We start from the raw sequence: 17784 nt of genomic DNA on the forward strand, positions 1-17784 counted from the left end.
CTTCCAAGATAAATAGCGAATGCATATGGGGGGAAAGGGGAGGGGTAGAAAGAGGGCATTCATTCATAGGCTCAACAGCAGAAATGGGAGAGCATTGTACACAGTAACAGCCAAGTTGTGGGATGATCAACTGTGAAAGATTTAGCCACTCTCAGCAATACAATGATCTGGGACATTTCTGAAGGTCATATGACAAAGAATGCTGTCCACCTCCAGAGAAAAGAATGATGGAATTAGATAAAAATTAATGTATTCTATCTTCCACATTAGGTTAATAACAGTTTTATTTTGGGGATTGGGTTTTTTATAATTATTCTTTTACAACAATGATCAGGGTTCTACATGATAATGCATACATAATCCAGATCAAATTACTTACCATCTCTCAGAGAGTGAAAGGAGGGCAGGGAGAGAGACAATATGGATCTTATAATTTTGGGGAATTACGTGGAAAGTTGTTATTGCACATAATTGAGAAAATAAAATATCTTTTAATAAAAAAATGCTTTTAAACAATGAAAGTAAATGCTAAATTCAGTAAGAAATTAGTGAAAATAAAATCTAAGATTTTTTTTTCTACATCAAGTTCATAGATTTCCTCTTACCACCCTGAAAACTATATAGGGACCGTTTGGTGCTTTGTGCAACCCAGGTTAAAAATTCCTTCTTTAGATAATAATATTACATAAAGTAGATCATAGTTAGGTTCAAAGCAATGAATAATGCATATCATTATATTGCATATTTGTATTATTATTGTTCAGTCATTCAATTGTGTCCAACTCTTCAAGACTCATGAGCCATACTTTCTTTGTGATTTTTTTGGTGGGGGAAGATGCTAGAGTGGTTTGCCATTTCTTTCTCCAATGAATTAAGACAAACAGAATTAAATGACTTGCCTAGGGTCACACAACTAGTGAGTGTCTGATGTCACATTTGAACTGAAGTCTTCCTGAATCCAGGCATCCACTGAGCCACCTAGCTGTATACAGCTACCAAATGCATGGGTCCTATGTAATCTAGATACATATCATATTAGCATGTAGTATACTAGAATATCACTACATAGATTTAACTATAATATAATAAACAAGAATAGTACAGCAGAACTACAAATTACATCATATATTATGGTTAAAAACAAGGTAAAATAATGTACCCTATGCCAATAAACATCAGTTGACTACATGGATAACTATCATCCCCCATGTAGGTTCAGTATAATAAGTTAACTTGTCCACTGCCTATATTTTCTTGGTACATCATTTATGATTAATTACTAAATTTGTTAATTGAATAATTAGGTACAATTAAATTACTTTCCTACATTTTCTAGCCTGAGCTAATGACTAGCCTTATCCAAACATATTTATTATCTGAAATATCTCCAGCTTGTATTGTGCCTGGCTTGGCACTGTACCTTATAGGTATATATAAATATACTACTTAGAGGAAGTGCATATATGGTAGAATAGATAATGTATTTAATTTAGAATGAAGAAGATCTGAGTTCAAATCATACCTCAGATACCTATTAATTTTTTACCTTGGGCAAGTCATTTAACTTCTTTCATTTTCACCTTTGTTTTCTGTAAAATGGGGTTGATAATATCACCTATAGAGAAGCTAGTTACCACAGTAAATATAGAGTGCAGGGCCAATAGTCAGGAAGATTCATCTTTTTTAATTTAATGTGTCCTCATATACTTGGTAGCTGGGTGACTCTGGGCAAGTCACTTACCTCTGTTTGCCTCAGTTTCCTCACCTGTGAAATGAAGCTGGAAAAGAAAATAGCAAACTACTTTAGTATATTTGTTAATAAAACCCCAAATGGTATCATGAAGAATTGGACATGATAGGAACAATTAAACAATAACATCATGCTTCATTGTGAAGATTGAAGGAGATAATGTATGTAAGGTGCTTTGCCAATCTTAAAATGACTATATAAATGTAGCTATTACTATCATTGTTATTAGTGGTGCAGTAAAGATTTGCTAAATGATAGAATGAATGAATAAATATTTTAACTTAAAAAATTCAATACTAAAATTATAACCATTTCGACATAACTGTTTTGAATTGTTTTCAAAGTAGAAGCAGCCTAATGCTAACTGACTTCTTTTCTTTCCCTTTCATATTTTGCTTCAATAATAGAGAGGCACCCAATCACGAATGCAATTGATGGCAAAAACACTTGGTGGCAGAGTCCCAGTATTAAGAATGGCATTGAATACCATTATGTGACCATTACACTGGATTTGCAGCAGGTATGTGGCCTTTTTCTCACAACGTTTGGAAATTGGGCCTTTGATTTTGTTATTTGTTTGTCAGTAGTCTTTAGAGATAAAGAGACACTCTTATCTTCACACCTTCAGTTATTATCTTTTGACAAAGAACAAAGTGGCGTATTAATTTAGTGCTACTCGCATTTATAAAAGCAAGCCCTAAAGATCTTTGGCAATCATTTTTGGCATAATTGGAATGATTTTCAATGTGAAATATTCAATACTATATTAGGGACTGTTTTTGTTTTGATTCATTAGAGTTAATGATGAAAATTTGTAACAACAACAAAAATCTTGTGTGCATCAAAAGCTCTAAAGTGGTACCATTTTTAACTTCCCAAAGAATATTGTGCCCCTGCTCTGCTGCTGATAGGTGCACTTAAGAGGTTTTTTTGGATAACAAGGCTCTCCAGTAAATTGCCTCTCATTACTGATAGTTGAGTATGCTGTGTCAGTAGATTTCTAAATTAAACTTGGGCCACTCAGAGAGGTAACGAGCCTGGTTCTATTTGTATAAAATTGATGCCAAGAGTAGCTTGAGTTACTTGCTGCATAGGGATAGGTACTTTCATGAAATCCTTTTCTTTCTATGCCTCACACTATTACAATTGGAATGATGCTTTCACTGAAGGTTCACAGTCATCTTAACTGGTTTATGAGGAGAAATGGGATAATTTCCTTAGTTGCCATGATAGACTTATAGTACAATGAGAAGAGCACTGGTTCTGGGGTCAGAGTACTTAGGTTCAAAATTAACATCCGGTTCGTCCTACTTTTGTGATGTTTATCAAATTATTTTATCTTTTTTTAAACTCAGTTTCCTCTTTTGTTAAATGAAAGGGTGGAAATAGATGATCTCAGAGATCTCTTCCAACTCTTAATCTGTCACCTAATTGAATTATAGATTTCTTTTTTACAGGGAAGGTGTCTGTAGTTAAAAAAAAAGGTAGAAGAATTCATCTCCTATCCTAATGGAGAATAGGAGGAAGTGTGACAAAAAAATTAGCTTTCTTTTGTATTTAGTGGGAAATGCATTTGTAATAACTGTGTTTTAGTCACCACCCTGAAAATATAATTGGAATCATGCTTGTCACTTATAAAGGGTGTGATATGAATATCCACCCACCAATGTCACACAATCTATCACCTCTCTCTTGGCGCATGTTGATACCCTCTCATTCTAATCCACCTTCATCCTGGCAGGTCCAAATTCCCAGAGATATATACTTAGTTATACTAAAAACTCTCTTAGAATACTAGAAATAATAATGAGGGAAAAGGCACTCCCCCTACACAATATTCTAGCTTTTGAATTTCACAATGTGTTACCTATTCACCCCATGAGCCACTTAAAATATTGACACTTCTAAACATAATTGTTGCCTCAAAAAGAAAAGAAAAGGAAATGACACTAGAGATACTGATACATTTTTTAAAATGTATAAACAACAAAATATACCACAATACAGACAAAGCTCTAGTTCCCCTTCTCCCAACAATGTGCTAAATATCTGAGGTGAAAAGTGAGCACATGCAGGAATCTGGCATAGAAGCATGAAAGAGAAGAAAATTCATGCTTAGGATGAATCACAGTACTGGACTCCAGGCTTTGGAGGCATTGGTCTTTTGAAGAATATCAATACCACATAGAACTGCTGTTTCTGTGTTTACCATTGGTCTTCATTGCACCATAGATAAACAAATCCTCTTTTCTCTACTTGAATAAAGCCTTTATAAGTTCTTTTAATTCACAATCATCTTTGAAAAGGCTTTTAGAAAGTGTCATCTCAATGTCAGTAGTTCACCTAGTTACTCATTCATATGAATGCTGCATTATAAAACTTCCCAGGAACAGAGATTATGTTGATAATTTTTAAAAATTTCATATATTTTTATATTTTTCCAATACCTTTAAGATAATTTTTGACATTCCTTTTTAAAAAGTTTTGAGTCCCAAATTCCCACATTCCCTCCCTATCCCATCCTCCCTCATTGAGAAGGCAAGAAATTTGATATTGATTCTATATGTACAGTCATGCAAAACATATTTCCATATTAATCATGTGGTGAAAGAAAAGAGAAAAAATAATAAAAGGAAGAAGAAAAACTAGTTTATTTTAATCTGCATTAATAGTACCCAATCTCTCTTTAGAAATAGGTAGCATTGACACCAGCAAGTAATTAAGAAGATCATCCACCATGATCAGGTGGGATTTATACCAGGAATGCAAGGATGGTTCAACATTAGGAAAACCATCCACATAATTGACCATTGACCATATCAACAGTCTAACAAACAAAAATCACATGATTATCTCAATAGATGCTAAAAAAGCCTTTGACAAAATACAGCATCCATTCATATTGAAAACATTGAAAAGTATAGGAATAGAAGGACCCTTCCTAAAAATAATAAACAATATATACCTAAAACCATAAACAAGCATTATATGCAATGGGGATAAATTAGAAGGCTTCCCAATAAGATCAGGAGTGAAACAAGGATGCCCATTATCACCTCTATTATTCAACATAGTACTAGAAACACTAGCAATAGCAATTAGAGAAGAAAAAGAAATTGAAGGTATCAAAATAGGCAATGAGGAGACTAAGCAATCACTCTTTGCAGATGATATGATGGTCTACTTAAAAAATCCTAGAGAATCAACTAAAAAGCTTGTAGAAATAATCAACAACTTTAGCAAAGTGGCAGGATACAAAATAAATGCACATAAATCATCAGCATTTCTATACATTTCCAACACATTAGAACAGCAAGAGGTAGAAAGAGAAACACCATTTAAAATCACCCTAGACAATAAAAAATACTTGGGAATCAATCTAACAAAACAAACACAGCTATGATACGAAAACAACTACAAAACACTTTCCAAACAAATAAAACTGGACCTCAACAATTGGAAAGCCATTAACTGTTCATGGGTAGGACGAGCTAACATAATAAAAATGAACATCCTACCCAAATTAATTTACCTATTTAGCGCCATACCTATCAAATTACCAAAAAACTTCTTTACTGAATTAGGAAAAACTATAACAAATTTCATTTGGAATAACAAAAGATCAAGAATATCAAGGGAAATAATGAAAAAAAATGTGAAGGAAGGGGGCCTAGCAGTACCAGATATCAAACTAAACTATAAAGCAGCAGTCATTAAATCAATATGGTACTGGCTAAGAGATAGAAGGGAGGATCAGTGGAATAGACTCAGGGTTAATGATGTCAGCAAGACAGTGTATGATAAACCCAAAGAGCCCAACTTTTGGGACATGAATCCACTATTTGACAAAAACTGCTGGGAAATTTGGAAAACAATATGGGAGAGATTAGGTTTAGATCAACATCTCACACCCTACACCAAGATAAATTCAGAATGGGTGAATGACTTGAATATAAAGAGGGAAACTATAAATAAGTGAACACAGAATAGTATACTTGTCAGATCTCTGGGAAAGGAAAGATTTTAAAACCAAGCAAGAGTTAGAGAAAATTACAAAATGTAAATTTAATGATTTTGATTATATTAAGCTAAAAAGCTTTTATACAAACAAAAACAATGTAGTCAAAATCAGAAGGGAAACAACAAATTGGGAAAAAAAATCTTTGTAACAAAAAACTCTGACAGGGGTCTAATTACTTAAATATACAAGGAGTTAAAGCAATTGTATAAAACATCAAGCCATTCCCCAATTGATAAATGGGCAAGAGACATGAATAGGCAATTTTCAGGTAAAGAAATCAAAAGTATCAATAAGCACATGAGAAAGTGTTCCAAATCTCTAATAATTAGTGAAATGCAAATCAAAACAACTCTGAGGTACCACCTCACACCTAGCAGATTGGCTAAAATGAAAGAAGGGGAGAGTAATGAATGTTGGAGGGGATGTGGCAAAATCGGGACATTAATGCATTGCTGGTAGAGTTGTGAAATGATCCAACCATTCTGGCTGGCAATTTGGAATCATGCTCAAAGGGCTATAAAAGACTTCCTGCCCTTTGATCCAGCCATACCATTGCTGGGTTTGTACCCCAAAGAGATCATAGATAAACAGACTTGTACGAAAATATTTATAGCTGCGCTTTTTGTAGTGGCAAAAAACTGGAAAATGAGGGGATGTCCTTCAATTGGGGAATGGCTGAACAAATTGTGGTATATGCAGGTGATGGAATACTATTGTGCTAAAAGGAATAATAAACTGGAGGAATTCCATGCAAATTGGAGAGACCTCCAGGAAGTGATGCAGAGCAAAAGGAGCAGAGCCAGAAGAACATTGTACACAGAGACTGATATACTATGGTAAAATTGAATGTAATGGGCTCCTGTACCAGCAGCACTGCAATGACACAAGACAGCTCTGAGGGATTTATGGTAAAGATGCTACCCACATTCAGAGGAAGGACTGCAGGAGAGGAAACATATAAGATAAACAATTGCTTGAATGCATGGACTGAGGCAGACATGAATGGGAAATAGACCCCTGAACAAGGACACATGTTACAACCAGTGGAAATGTGCGTTGGCCATGGGTGGGGGGAGAGCGGGGGGTGAAGGGGAAAGTAGGGGCATAAAATATGTAAACAGGTTAAAAACAAATATTAATAAATGTCTAAAAAAAAGAAATAGGTAGCATTTTTCATCATAAGTCTTTGAGAATTGTCTTGAGTCTTTGTATTACTAAGAATAGCTGTCATTCACAGGTGATCATTGTGTGACATTATTGTTAAAGTGTATAGTGTTGTTCTTGTTCTGTATACTTCACTTTATATCACTCATTGTATATCTTTCTATATTTTTCTGAGAGCATCCTGTTTATCATTTCTTATAGCACCATAGTATTCCATCACAATCATATAGCTCAAATTGTTCAGTTATCCCCAGTGGATTGGTATCTCCTCATTTTCTAATTCTTTACCACTACAAAAAGAACTGGTATGTATTTTTGTAAATATAAGTACTTTTCTTTATTCACAAAAATATTTTATTTCCAGAGTACATGGAATAACAATCTGTTATATAAGTTCTCTAAAATTATACTATGCATATTGTCTCCTACCCTCTCTTCTTTGAGATATGATAATCAATTTGATCTGGGTTACATATGTATAACCTTGCAAAACACATTTCCATATTAGTTATGTGAGAGAATATGCACATAAAACTAAAACTAGAAAATAAAAATACACAAGGAAAGTGAAAAATAGTATGCCTCAATCTGCGTTCAGATTCTATCAGTCTTTTTTCTGTAGGTACATAGCATTCTTTGTTATAACTTCTTTAGAATTACCTTGGATCATTTTATTCATCAAAATAGCTATCTTTCACAGTCAATCATTGTAGGATATTGTGCAAATATTTTGTACAATTATTCCTGGTTCTCCTCACTTCACTCTTGAACAATTTATATAGGTAGGTTTATCCAGTTTTTTTCTGAAATCATCGTGTTCATCATTTCTTATAGCGCAGTAGTATTCCATCACAATCATATTCCACAATGTGTCCAGTCATTTCCCAGTTGGACATTCCTTCAATCTCCAATTCTTTGCCACCACAAAACACTGTAATAAACATTTTGTTTAAATAGATAATTTTCTCTTTTTTATCTCTTTGGGGTACAGAACAAGAATGCTATTGCTAGATCAAAGGATATGCATTTTTATAGACCTTTGGACATAGTTCCAAATTGCTTACTAGTATGATTAGATCAGTTTACAACTCTACCAATATACTTGTATAGGTGTCCTAATTTTCACACATCCCCTCCAACATTTATTATTATAATTTCATGTCATATTAGTTAATCTAATAAATGTGAGGTGGTACCTCAGAGTTGTTTAATTTTTATTTTTCTAATCAATGATTATGTAGGATATTTTTATATAAATATAGAGCGTTTTGATTTCTTCACCTGAAAACTTCATGTTCATAACTTGTGACCATCGATCAATTGGGAAATGCCTTGATTTTTCTAAATTTGGCTAAGTTCTCTATACATTTAAGAAATAAGATCTTTATTAGGTCTTTATTAGAGAAATTTGTTGTGAAATTTTCACCTAGATTTCTGTTTTAATTTTTCTTTTTTTAAATTAAAAGATAGCAGTTAATATTATATAGGTTGTATTTTGTTTTATACACTATATATTTCCATATTTGTCATATTATTAAAGAAGACAAATTGCTTACACTAGAGAAAAATTCATGGAAGAAATAAAATGAAGAATGGTATGCTTCAGTTTGCATGTGGACTGTCATTTTTATGACAGTGGATAGTTTTTTTTTCTCATGAGTTCTTTGGAGTTTTATTTTACATTTCTGATTATAGTTGATTATAATTTTTGCTTTTACTGTGTATAATGTTCTCCTGGTCCTGCTCACTTCATCCACATAGTATTTCTAGGAATTTTTGCAATGATTTTATGCTTCATTTCTTTAAGCACAATATTATTCCATTACAATCATAGACCACAGCTTGTTCAGCCATTCCCCTGCTGGTGGACATGCCTTCAATTTCCATTTCAGAAAGAGCTGCTATAAATATTATCTTTTCACCCTTATCTTTGATTTCTTTGAAATTCATACCTAATAGTGCTTTTGCTGGATCAAAAGGAATGAATAGTTTTCTGCTTTCCTTCTAATTTTGGTTGCACTGATTTTATTACTGCAAAACCTTTTTAATTTAGTATAATCAGAATTATTCATTTGCTATCTCATAATGTTCTCTATCTCTTGTTTTGGCTATAAATTCTTCTCTTATGCATAGATCTGACAAACTATTCCATACCCCCCTGAATTTGCATATGATAGCACTCTTTATTGATTGAATCATGTACCCATTTTGACCTTATCTTGATAAACTGTGTGAGATATTTATCTATATGTAGTTTATGTCAAACTGCTATCCAGTTTTCCCAGTGGATTTTGTCAAATAGTGAGTTCTTGTCCCCAAAGCCGGGATCTTGACATTTGTCAAACACTACATCATTACCAGCTGTATATTGTGAGTCCAATTGATTACCCTAATCAAACATGCTATTTCATAACCAGTACCAGATTGTTTTTAATTCCATCACTTTGTAATAGAGTTTGTGATCTGGTATGGTTAGGCAACATTCTTTAATACTTTTTTTCATTAGTTCTTTGATATTCTTTCTCTTTTCTTCTTTCAGATGAATTATGTCATTCTTTTCTGTCTCTATAAAATATTTTTCTCAGCTCTGCATTGAAATAAAATTAATTTAGATAGAATTGTCATTTTTATCATATGGGCTCAGCCTATCCATGAGCAGTTAACTTTTATTCCCAATTGTTCAGATTTGACTTTGAAAAATGTTTTGTAATTCTATTCAATTTCTGGGTTTGTCTTGTTAATATTTAGAAATGCAGATGATTTATTTGGGCTTATTTTTTTGTCTGAAACTTCGCTAAATTTGTTAATTAGTTTAACTAGTTTTCTATTTTCAAAGATTCTTCATATCTCCATCATATCTTCTATAAAGAGTGATAGCTTTGTTTCCATATTACCTATTCTAATTCTTTCAATTCTTTTTTCTTCTCTTGTTACTATAGCTAGTACTTCTAGTATAATATTGATAACAGTAATAATAACAGGCATCCTTGCTTCACCCTTCATCTTATTGTGAAAACTCTAGCTTATGCCTTTATGGAAATTTGTTTGTTGATGATTTTAGATGAGCACTACTGTTGGTTCTTTAAGCTAATAGATCCAACCATCATAATAGGATACAATGCCCTTGTAAACCCACCTTTACTTTTCATTCTTAAGCTAGAAGTGTCAAAAGAGAGCAACAGAGACCCTTATGAGAACCTTCACTTCTCTCTAACTCTAGGCATGGCTGAAGATTAGAAAAGTTCTTGGCCAATGAAACTATTTTTTTTTTCTTATTCACCAAGTAGGAATTATTTAGCTGTCATTTGCCACAGCATCAACAGAATAACTTTTTAAATCTCATCTTTTGGTTCCTCATTCTAATTCCTATTATTTCAGTAAATGTAATTCATTCCTTTCCCCTGATATTTCCACTTTCTTTAAAAAAGTTTCCCCTATTAAATTAATAATGCCTGTATAATTTTTTCTCAGTCCCTAAATAGTAAAATTATTTCCTCTATTTTTTTCATTTTAATGCAGCAATATACTTATGAACTGAAGAAATAGAGCCCGTTATAGATAGAAAAGCTTCAATGTGGTCTAATATTAAATTTGATTATCTTTACCAAATTTTGTTTTGTTTTTTTTAACCCTTAACTTCCCAATTTAGTATCAGTTCTAAGACAGAAGATTGCAAAAAGTTAGGTAATTAGGGTTAATTGACTTGCCCAAGGTCATGTAACTAGGAAGTGTCCAAGGCCAGATATGACTGTATTTTTCCACTTTTCACTAAATAAAAGTTGTTTCTCAGCTTTATTCTAACATGTGAGATATAATGCTACATTATTCAGAAGATAATTTAAGTTATTAAATTTATTCCATACTTCATTTTCTTTTGCAAATTCTGAAATAGTATTTGAAGGTTATGTTTCTTCATGAACATATATATTCAGTTTTCTTTTTTGAAATCTTAAATAAAATAATTCTATCTGTTTTAAGTATAAAATGTTGAGTTTTCATAGTAGCAATATCTACTATCCTTTGAAAGTAAATATAAATATTTTACACTATTGAAAAATACTTCTTGTATGAGAAAGCAACTGCTCTATTCATATAAATGGGAGAATGTATTTTCCACATTATTATAATACGGACTGTAGGAAAGCATCCAGGTGAGAAATCGGCTAGATATTTTCTCTAATCTCCACAAACTCTCAAAATATAAAAGTCATTTTACATTATTAATATTAATCCATGAGGAATACAGAGACTAAAGAAAGAATAAATAAATGATGATCATAAAATAAATAATCAAATTCTAGAATAGATATGAATTAAAAATGAAAAGAATAAGGAAAAAGTAATCACTATTATAAGAAGCCTTGAAAATGAGGAAAAGATTAACAAAGGAAGTGTAAATGCAGAAGGAGGAAAATATAAAATGACTTCTTTAAAAACAATGCAACCAAAATCAGAAGGGAAACAACAAACTGGGAAAAAAACTTTATAACAAAAAATTCTGACAGAGGTCTAATTACTCAAATATACAAGGAGCTAAATCAATTGTATAAAAAAAATCAAGCCATTCCCCAATTGATAAATGGGCAAGGGACATGAATAGGCAGTTTTCAGACAAAGAAATCAAAACTATCAATAAGCACATGAGAATGTATTGTAAATCTCTAATAATTAGAGAAATGCAAATCAAAACAACAGTGAAGTATCACCTCACACCTAGGGGATGTGGCAAAATTGGGACATTAATACATTGCTGATGGAGTTGTGAACTGATCCAACCATTCTGGATGGCAATTTGGAACTATGCCCAAAGAACTCTAAAAGACTGCCTGCCCTTTGATCCAGCCATACCACTGCTGGGTTTGTATGCCAAAGAGATCATAGATAAACAGACTTGTATAAAAATATTTACATCCGCACTTTTTGTGGTGACAAAAAAACTGGAAAATGAAGGGATGCGCTTCAACTGGGAATGGCTGAACAAATCATGGTATATGCTGGTGATGGAATACTATTGTGCTCAAAGGAATAATAAACGTGCGGAATTGCATGTGAACTGGAAAGACCTCCAGGAATTGATGCAGAGAAAAAGGAGCAGAACCAGAGGAACATTGTACACAGGGACTGATACACTGTGGTAAAATTCAATGTAATGGACTTCTGTACTAGCAGCAATGCAATGACCCAGGACAATTCTGAGGGATTTATGGAAAAGAATGCTACCCACATTCAGAGGAAGAACTGCAGGAGTGAAAACACCAAAGAAAAACAACCGCTTGAACACATGGGTGGATGTGGACTTGGTTGGGGATGTGGCAATAAAGGACCACACAAATGCAACTATCAATAATATGTAAATAAGTCTTGATTGAGCACACATTTTAAAACCAGTGGAAATCCGCATTGGATATGGGGGGTGGTAAAGGAGGGTGAATAGGAAAGTAAAAACAAGAATCATGTAACCATGGAAAATCTTTCTAAAAAAATAAAATATTAAAAATAAATAAATAAACAAATAAGTAAATAAAAAATAAAAAATAAAAAAGAGGGAAATAACTAGGTAACTGAGAACAAGGCAAGAAAGAAAATGGAATTAATAGGTTACATACACTTCCAAATTTAGCAAAAAAGAAAGAGAAGTTTGATAATTGTTGGAGACATGTAAGCTGAAGGTCAGAGGAAGATGAGAGCCTCTGGGAATAAAGTTATTTTGAAATGTATTAAGGAAAAAATTGACCACATGCAGTAATCTCTTTAGAAGAAAAATGAAAAATCCTAATATGAGAGAGAATTGAGATATGAAAGAAAATGTAAATCTCACTATAATAATATGAATAGATTATACAATCCAATAAAATTAAAATAGAAAAATTGATTGAGAAAAATAAAACTGTAAAATCTGTTGTTTATTAGAAACCCACCTAAATGAAAAATATATACACAGAATAAAAATAAGGGAATGAGACAAAATCCACTATTTATAATGTGAATCTAAAAAGCAGGATTAGTAATTATGCTATCAGGTAAAAGAAAAACAAAAATTCGCAGTAATAGAAAATGGACCATACCAAACAAACCAATATGAATATTAAACTCATATGCTCAAAATACCACAGGATAAAAATCCGTAAAGGAAAAAATAACTGAATTAGAAGAAGATAAAATGATACATTAGTGATGAGAGCCTTTAATGTTCTTATCTTAGTTTTGTAAATATCTTTAAAAAATGATTGAAAAAAGTAGTAGAGAAATTGAAACTGAAAGCCTTATTTTTTAAGGAATTTTTTTATAATGGGACATTTAAATAGTATATATTTTTTCTCAGAACTCCATGAAACTTTTACAAAAATTAAACATGTATTAGAACATAGTGACATTTCAAATAATATAAAAATGTAAGAAGATTGAAATAGCAAGCATATCTTTTATAGACCACAATATAATAAATTTATTAATCATTTCAGGGAACCCAAACAAAAGACAAAAACAAATGAAAACTTAATGGAATCCTAAGTAATAGGGGAGTCTAAGAGCAAATCATAGAAAAATATTAGTTATGAGAAATAAAATGATAATGTTGAAATTATAACATAATTTCTTAGATTCTGCTAACACATTTTTCAGGAGAAAAATTATATCTCTAGCAACACATAGTATTAAAATAGAAAAGGGGAGGATTAATGAACTGAATAAGCATTTTTAAAATGAGAAGAGCAACAGAGAAGCAACACAAAATAAACATATGCAAGAGGATAAAAGGAAAATTAAAGGAGCAATAAATAATACAGAATCGAAAGAGTGTAGAGAAATAATACGTAAAACTAGAAGCTGGTCCTTTGAAAAGACTAAAAAAAATAGCCAAATAAGTTAAAAGGGAAGTGTTGCTATTAAGCCATTTAGTCATGTCTCATGGTTCTCCTAACTCTCAGCCCAGAGCTCTTTCCACTCTGCCACTAAGCTCTCCCATAGGAAAAAAAATACCTAAAATTAAATCATGAAAATAGCTAATGATTATGATGGAATCAACATAAAAGCAGAGTAATAAAACCATTTTCATAACTTGTGATACACATTAAAAATTGAGGCCACAAAAGAAATCAAGGAATATCTTCAAAAATATAAAATACCTATGTTGACATTAGATCAATATGAATCTTAAGCATTTCAATATCAGGAAACAATACAAGAACTATAACAGGAAAAGGGAAATTCCTGAATTCTAATAGAATCATAGGGGAATTCTTTCAAAACTTTAAAGAACAATTAATATCTAATACTACACAAATTATTCTCAGTAATTGAGAAACACAACAGTCTACCAGACTCCTTTTATGAGATAAAGAATACTAAAACATAAATAGGAGTAGATAAAAACAAGGTGATGATATAGGTCTATATCATTAATGAATATCTATTCAAAAAATTTAAATAATATTCTGTCATACTACATTGATTTATCCATGAAATCATTCATTAGAATTTTTACCAGAAATGCAAGAATGATCAACATGGCCAATTAAATATATTAAAAACAAAAAACATTCTAAACCACATCTATATTCTACTATTACAGGAAAAAATGCTTTAGCAATAAAAGTAAAGTGAAGGAAGAAATAAAACTATAAAAATAGATGATATAAACATAAAAATTATCTTTTTTAGGTATGGCATGGTAGTTCCCTTAGAATATCCTAGAGTGAGCAAAAATACTGAATGAGATAATACTTTTAGCCAAATTGAAGATTAAAAAAAATAACCTTAAAATCAACAGAAATTCTATATAACAAAGAGGCAAAAGTAGGGTAAAATATTCCATTGTTTTATTAAGCAATTCATTACTACTTGTATCAATGCACCAAGTCAAAGTAAATAATTGCATAGGTTCAAATACAAAATTCTCCTTTGTGAAGAAAATCTTAACTAGCTAGAGGAATAATGTGGTAAATATAATCAGAAGTGACAGTGCTTCCAAAGTTAATTTATATTTTTTGCTATATCAGTCAAACTATCAAGAGGAATACTTTACAATATATTATAAAACACCAACAAAATAAGTGTGGAAAAAGAAAAGAGATGGAATATCAATGGAAATACTTTAAAAAGATTGGGATGAAGGAGGAATATGCTTCCAGATTTCAAACTATATAAAATCAAGTAATAATCAAAATTATTTGGTATCTTAGACGAGTATCTTATACATCAGACTAGAAGGGAAGACTCAGAAACAATACAATTCATTAGCCTAATTTCAATAAACCAGAAAATACATATTGCTTCGGAAAGAACTCCCAATTTGATGAAAGTCCTGGAAAAACTGGAAAGCAGGAAATTTTTGCATGCTACCCTAAATTACTTATCATATCACCCTTCATTTCTAAATCATTTACCCATTTTGATATTATCTTAGTATATTTTAGGCTTTTGTTTAAATATAAGTATATAGGTATGGCTATTAATTATATTTATAGGCAATGTGTTAATGCCTATAGATTTAGAAAGGATTCCATCTTTATCTTCTAATTCATTGTTGTTAGCAATAAAAATGGTTAATAATTTCTTCTTTTTCTACTGAAGTTCTAAAAACTATTGTTCCAACAAAGAATTTTCTCGATTTTTGGAGAAATTCCCAGTATCTTTTTGTATTCCGTATTATAGTTGTAAATTAGAAACTAATGAGGTTACGGGTTAAGATGGCGGCAGAGTAAGAAGCAGCTCTTAACCTCTCCTGACCGAACCACACAAAACTCCTCAAGGGGACATAAAAACAAGTCCAGACGAACGGAGGAACCCCCACAACAGGGCACAGCGTGGAAGGTACGTGGAATCGAACATTTCCATGCTATAAAGGGGTGAAACAGCCCTCACAAAATCTTGGGCTGAGCAACCACCCCACCCCCACCCCCTCCACACACATCTATAGCTCCGAAGCCAGCTAAAAAGAAATAGAGCATGTTTGGGGCACCCATCAAGTCATTGGCAGCTCCGGGACCTGTTCCTGAGAGCAGCAAGACTTAGGACCCCATTAAGCCAAAAAACGCAGGTGAAATCTGAGCGCGGGAGCAGGACGCTGGGCTCAGAGTGCAGGCTGAGCAGAGCGCAGGCACTGCGGAGACGTGGGTGGAGGCAGACACAGCCAGGAACTAAAGCCTAAGTGGGAAACCAGTTTAGACAGGTATATGACTGTGGAAGCAGCGCCCTGAGACTTGTAAAGAAACCTCCTGCAGAGGACCAAGCAAGGGGGCCCACCAGGGGGCTTGACCTTGGAAAAAACCAGAACTCAGACCACAGGAGCCAATAGATCACAAACAGACACTAAGCGCAAGGATAAATCTAAGAAGCTGCTGGGCTAACGATGGCTACTCAGTCTCAGGAAGTTCAGAAGAGAAAGAATAATAACAAGAAAAAGAAGTCTTTAACACTCGACAGCTTTTACACAGAGAAAATCCAGACAACCGAGCAAACAGAGGAGGAGAACAAACAAGCATCTGGACCCTCCTCAAATAAGGAAAACTCCTCACAAGCTATGGAAGAGTTCAAAACTGAGATTTTGAGGAAAATGGAAGAGATCTGGCAAGAAACTAACAGTTTAAAAGGTAGAATCTTGCAATTGGAAAGTGAAACTCAGAAATCAAATGAACTGATAAGCAAATTGAACACCAGAAATGACCAGATTGAAAAGGAAAACCAAAAGATTATAGCCGAAAACCAGTCCCTATAGGCTAGAATCGAGCAATTAGAAGCTAATGATCTCTCAAGACAACAAGAACAAATAAAACAAAGTCAAAAGACTGTAAAAATAGAAGGAAATATGAAATATCTCAATGAGAGAGTGACAGACCAAGAAAACCGGTCTAGAAGAGACAACTTGAGAATAATTGGTCTTCCAGAAAAACCAGAAATTAATAGAAACCTGGACTCCGTACTAAAAGAAAGTATTCAGCAAAGTTGCCCTGAAGTCCTACAACAAGAGGGCAATATAGACATTGAAAGGGTTCATAGAACACCCACTACATTCGATCCAGAGAAGAAAACAGTTAGAAATATTATTGCCAAATTCAAAAGCTTTCAAGCAAAAGAAAAAATCTTACAAGAAGCCAGAAAGAGACAATTCAAATATCAAGGAACACCAATCAGGATCACACAGCATCTGGCAGCCTCCACGCTAAAAGACGGTAAGGCTTGGAATACAATATTCAGAAAGGCAAGAGAGCTGGGCCTGCAACCACGGATCAACTACCCATCAAAATTGACTATATATTTCCAGGGGAAAGTATGGGCATTCAACAAAATTGAAGAATTCCAGGTATTTGTACAGAAAAGACCAGGGCTAAATGGAAAGTTTGATATCCAACCACAGAAATCGAGAGAAACCTGAAAAGGTAAATAAGATACAGAGGGGAAAGAAAGAAAACTTATAATTTTTAAATTTGCCTTTTTAAGGGCCTCAGTGAGATCTAATTATCTGTATTCCTATGTAGAGAAATGTTATGTTTAATTCTCTGTAGTGAACTCTATTCACTATTATAATATTCACTATTATAGTAATCAGAAGAATAATTAACAGGGTGAGGGTGGAACACTAAATAATCTAAGATGGCATGGGGGATGGGAAAGAGGGGGTGAATAGAAGGGGACACCAAGAGAAACTTGAGTGAATAAGAAAATAGAATATTCTATTACACACAAAGAGGGCATGGGAGAGAGAGGGGACAAATATTATTATAAAAAGGAGAGAAAGAGAGCATAAAGAGGTAATAATCAAACCTTACTCTCAGTGTAATCAACCCGGAGAGGGAAGAGTAGCTATACTATCCATTGGGAAATAAAACTCTTATCTAACCCTTCTGAGAAA

The 17784-nt window shown here is 32.9% G+C and overlaps 1 protein-coding gene across 1 annotated transcript in view; it reads left to right on the forward strand.

Annotated features, from left to right (window-relative positions):
* LAMA2 (laminin subunit alpha 2) overlaps positions 1 to 17784 on the forward strand; it is a 625852-nt gene that overhangs the window by 13253 nt on the left and 594815 nt on the right. The window contains 1 exon segment of the mRNA XM_044676961.1: positions 2158 to 2270. Coding sequence (XP_044532896.1) covers positions 2158 to 2270 — 113 coding nt within the window.

This window comes from Gracilinanus agilis, chromosome 4, assembly GCF_016433145.1.
Source record: "Gracilinanus agilis isolate LMUSP501 chromosome 4, AgileGrace, whole genome shotgun sequence".
NCBI classification, from domain to species: domain Eukaryota; kingdom Metazoa; phylum Chordata; class Mammalia; order Didelphimorphia; family Didelphidae; genus Gracilinanus; species Gracilinanus agilis.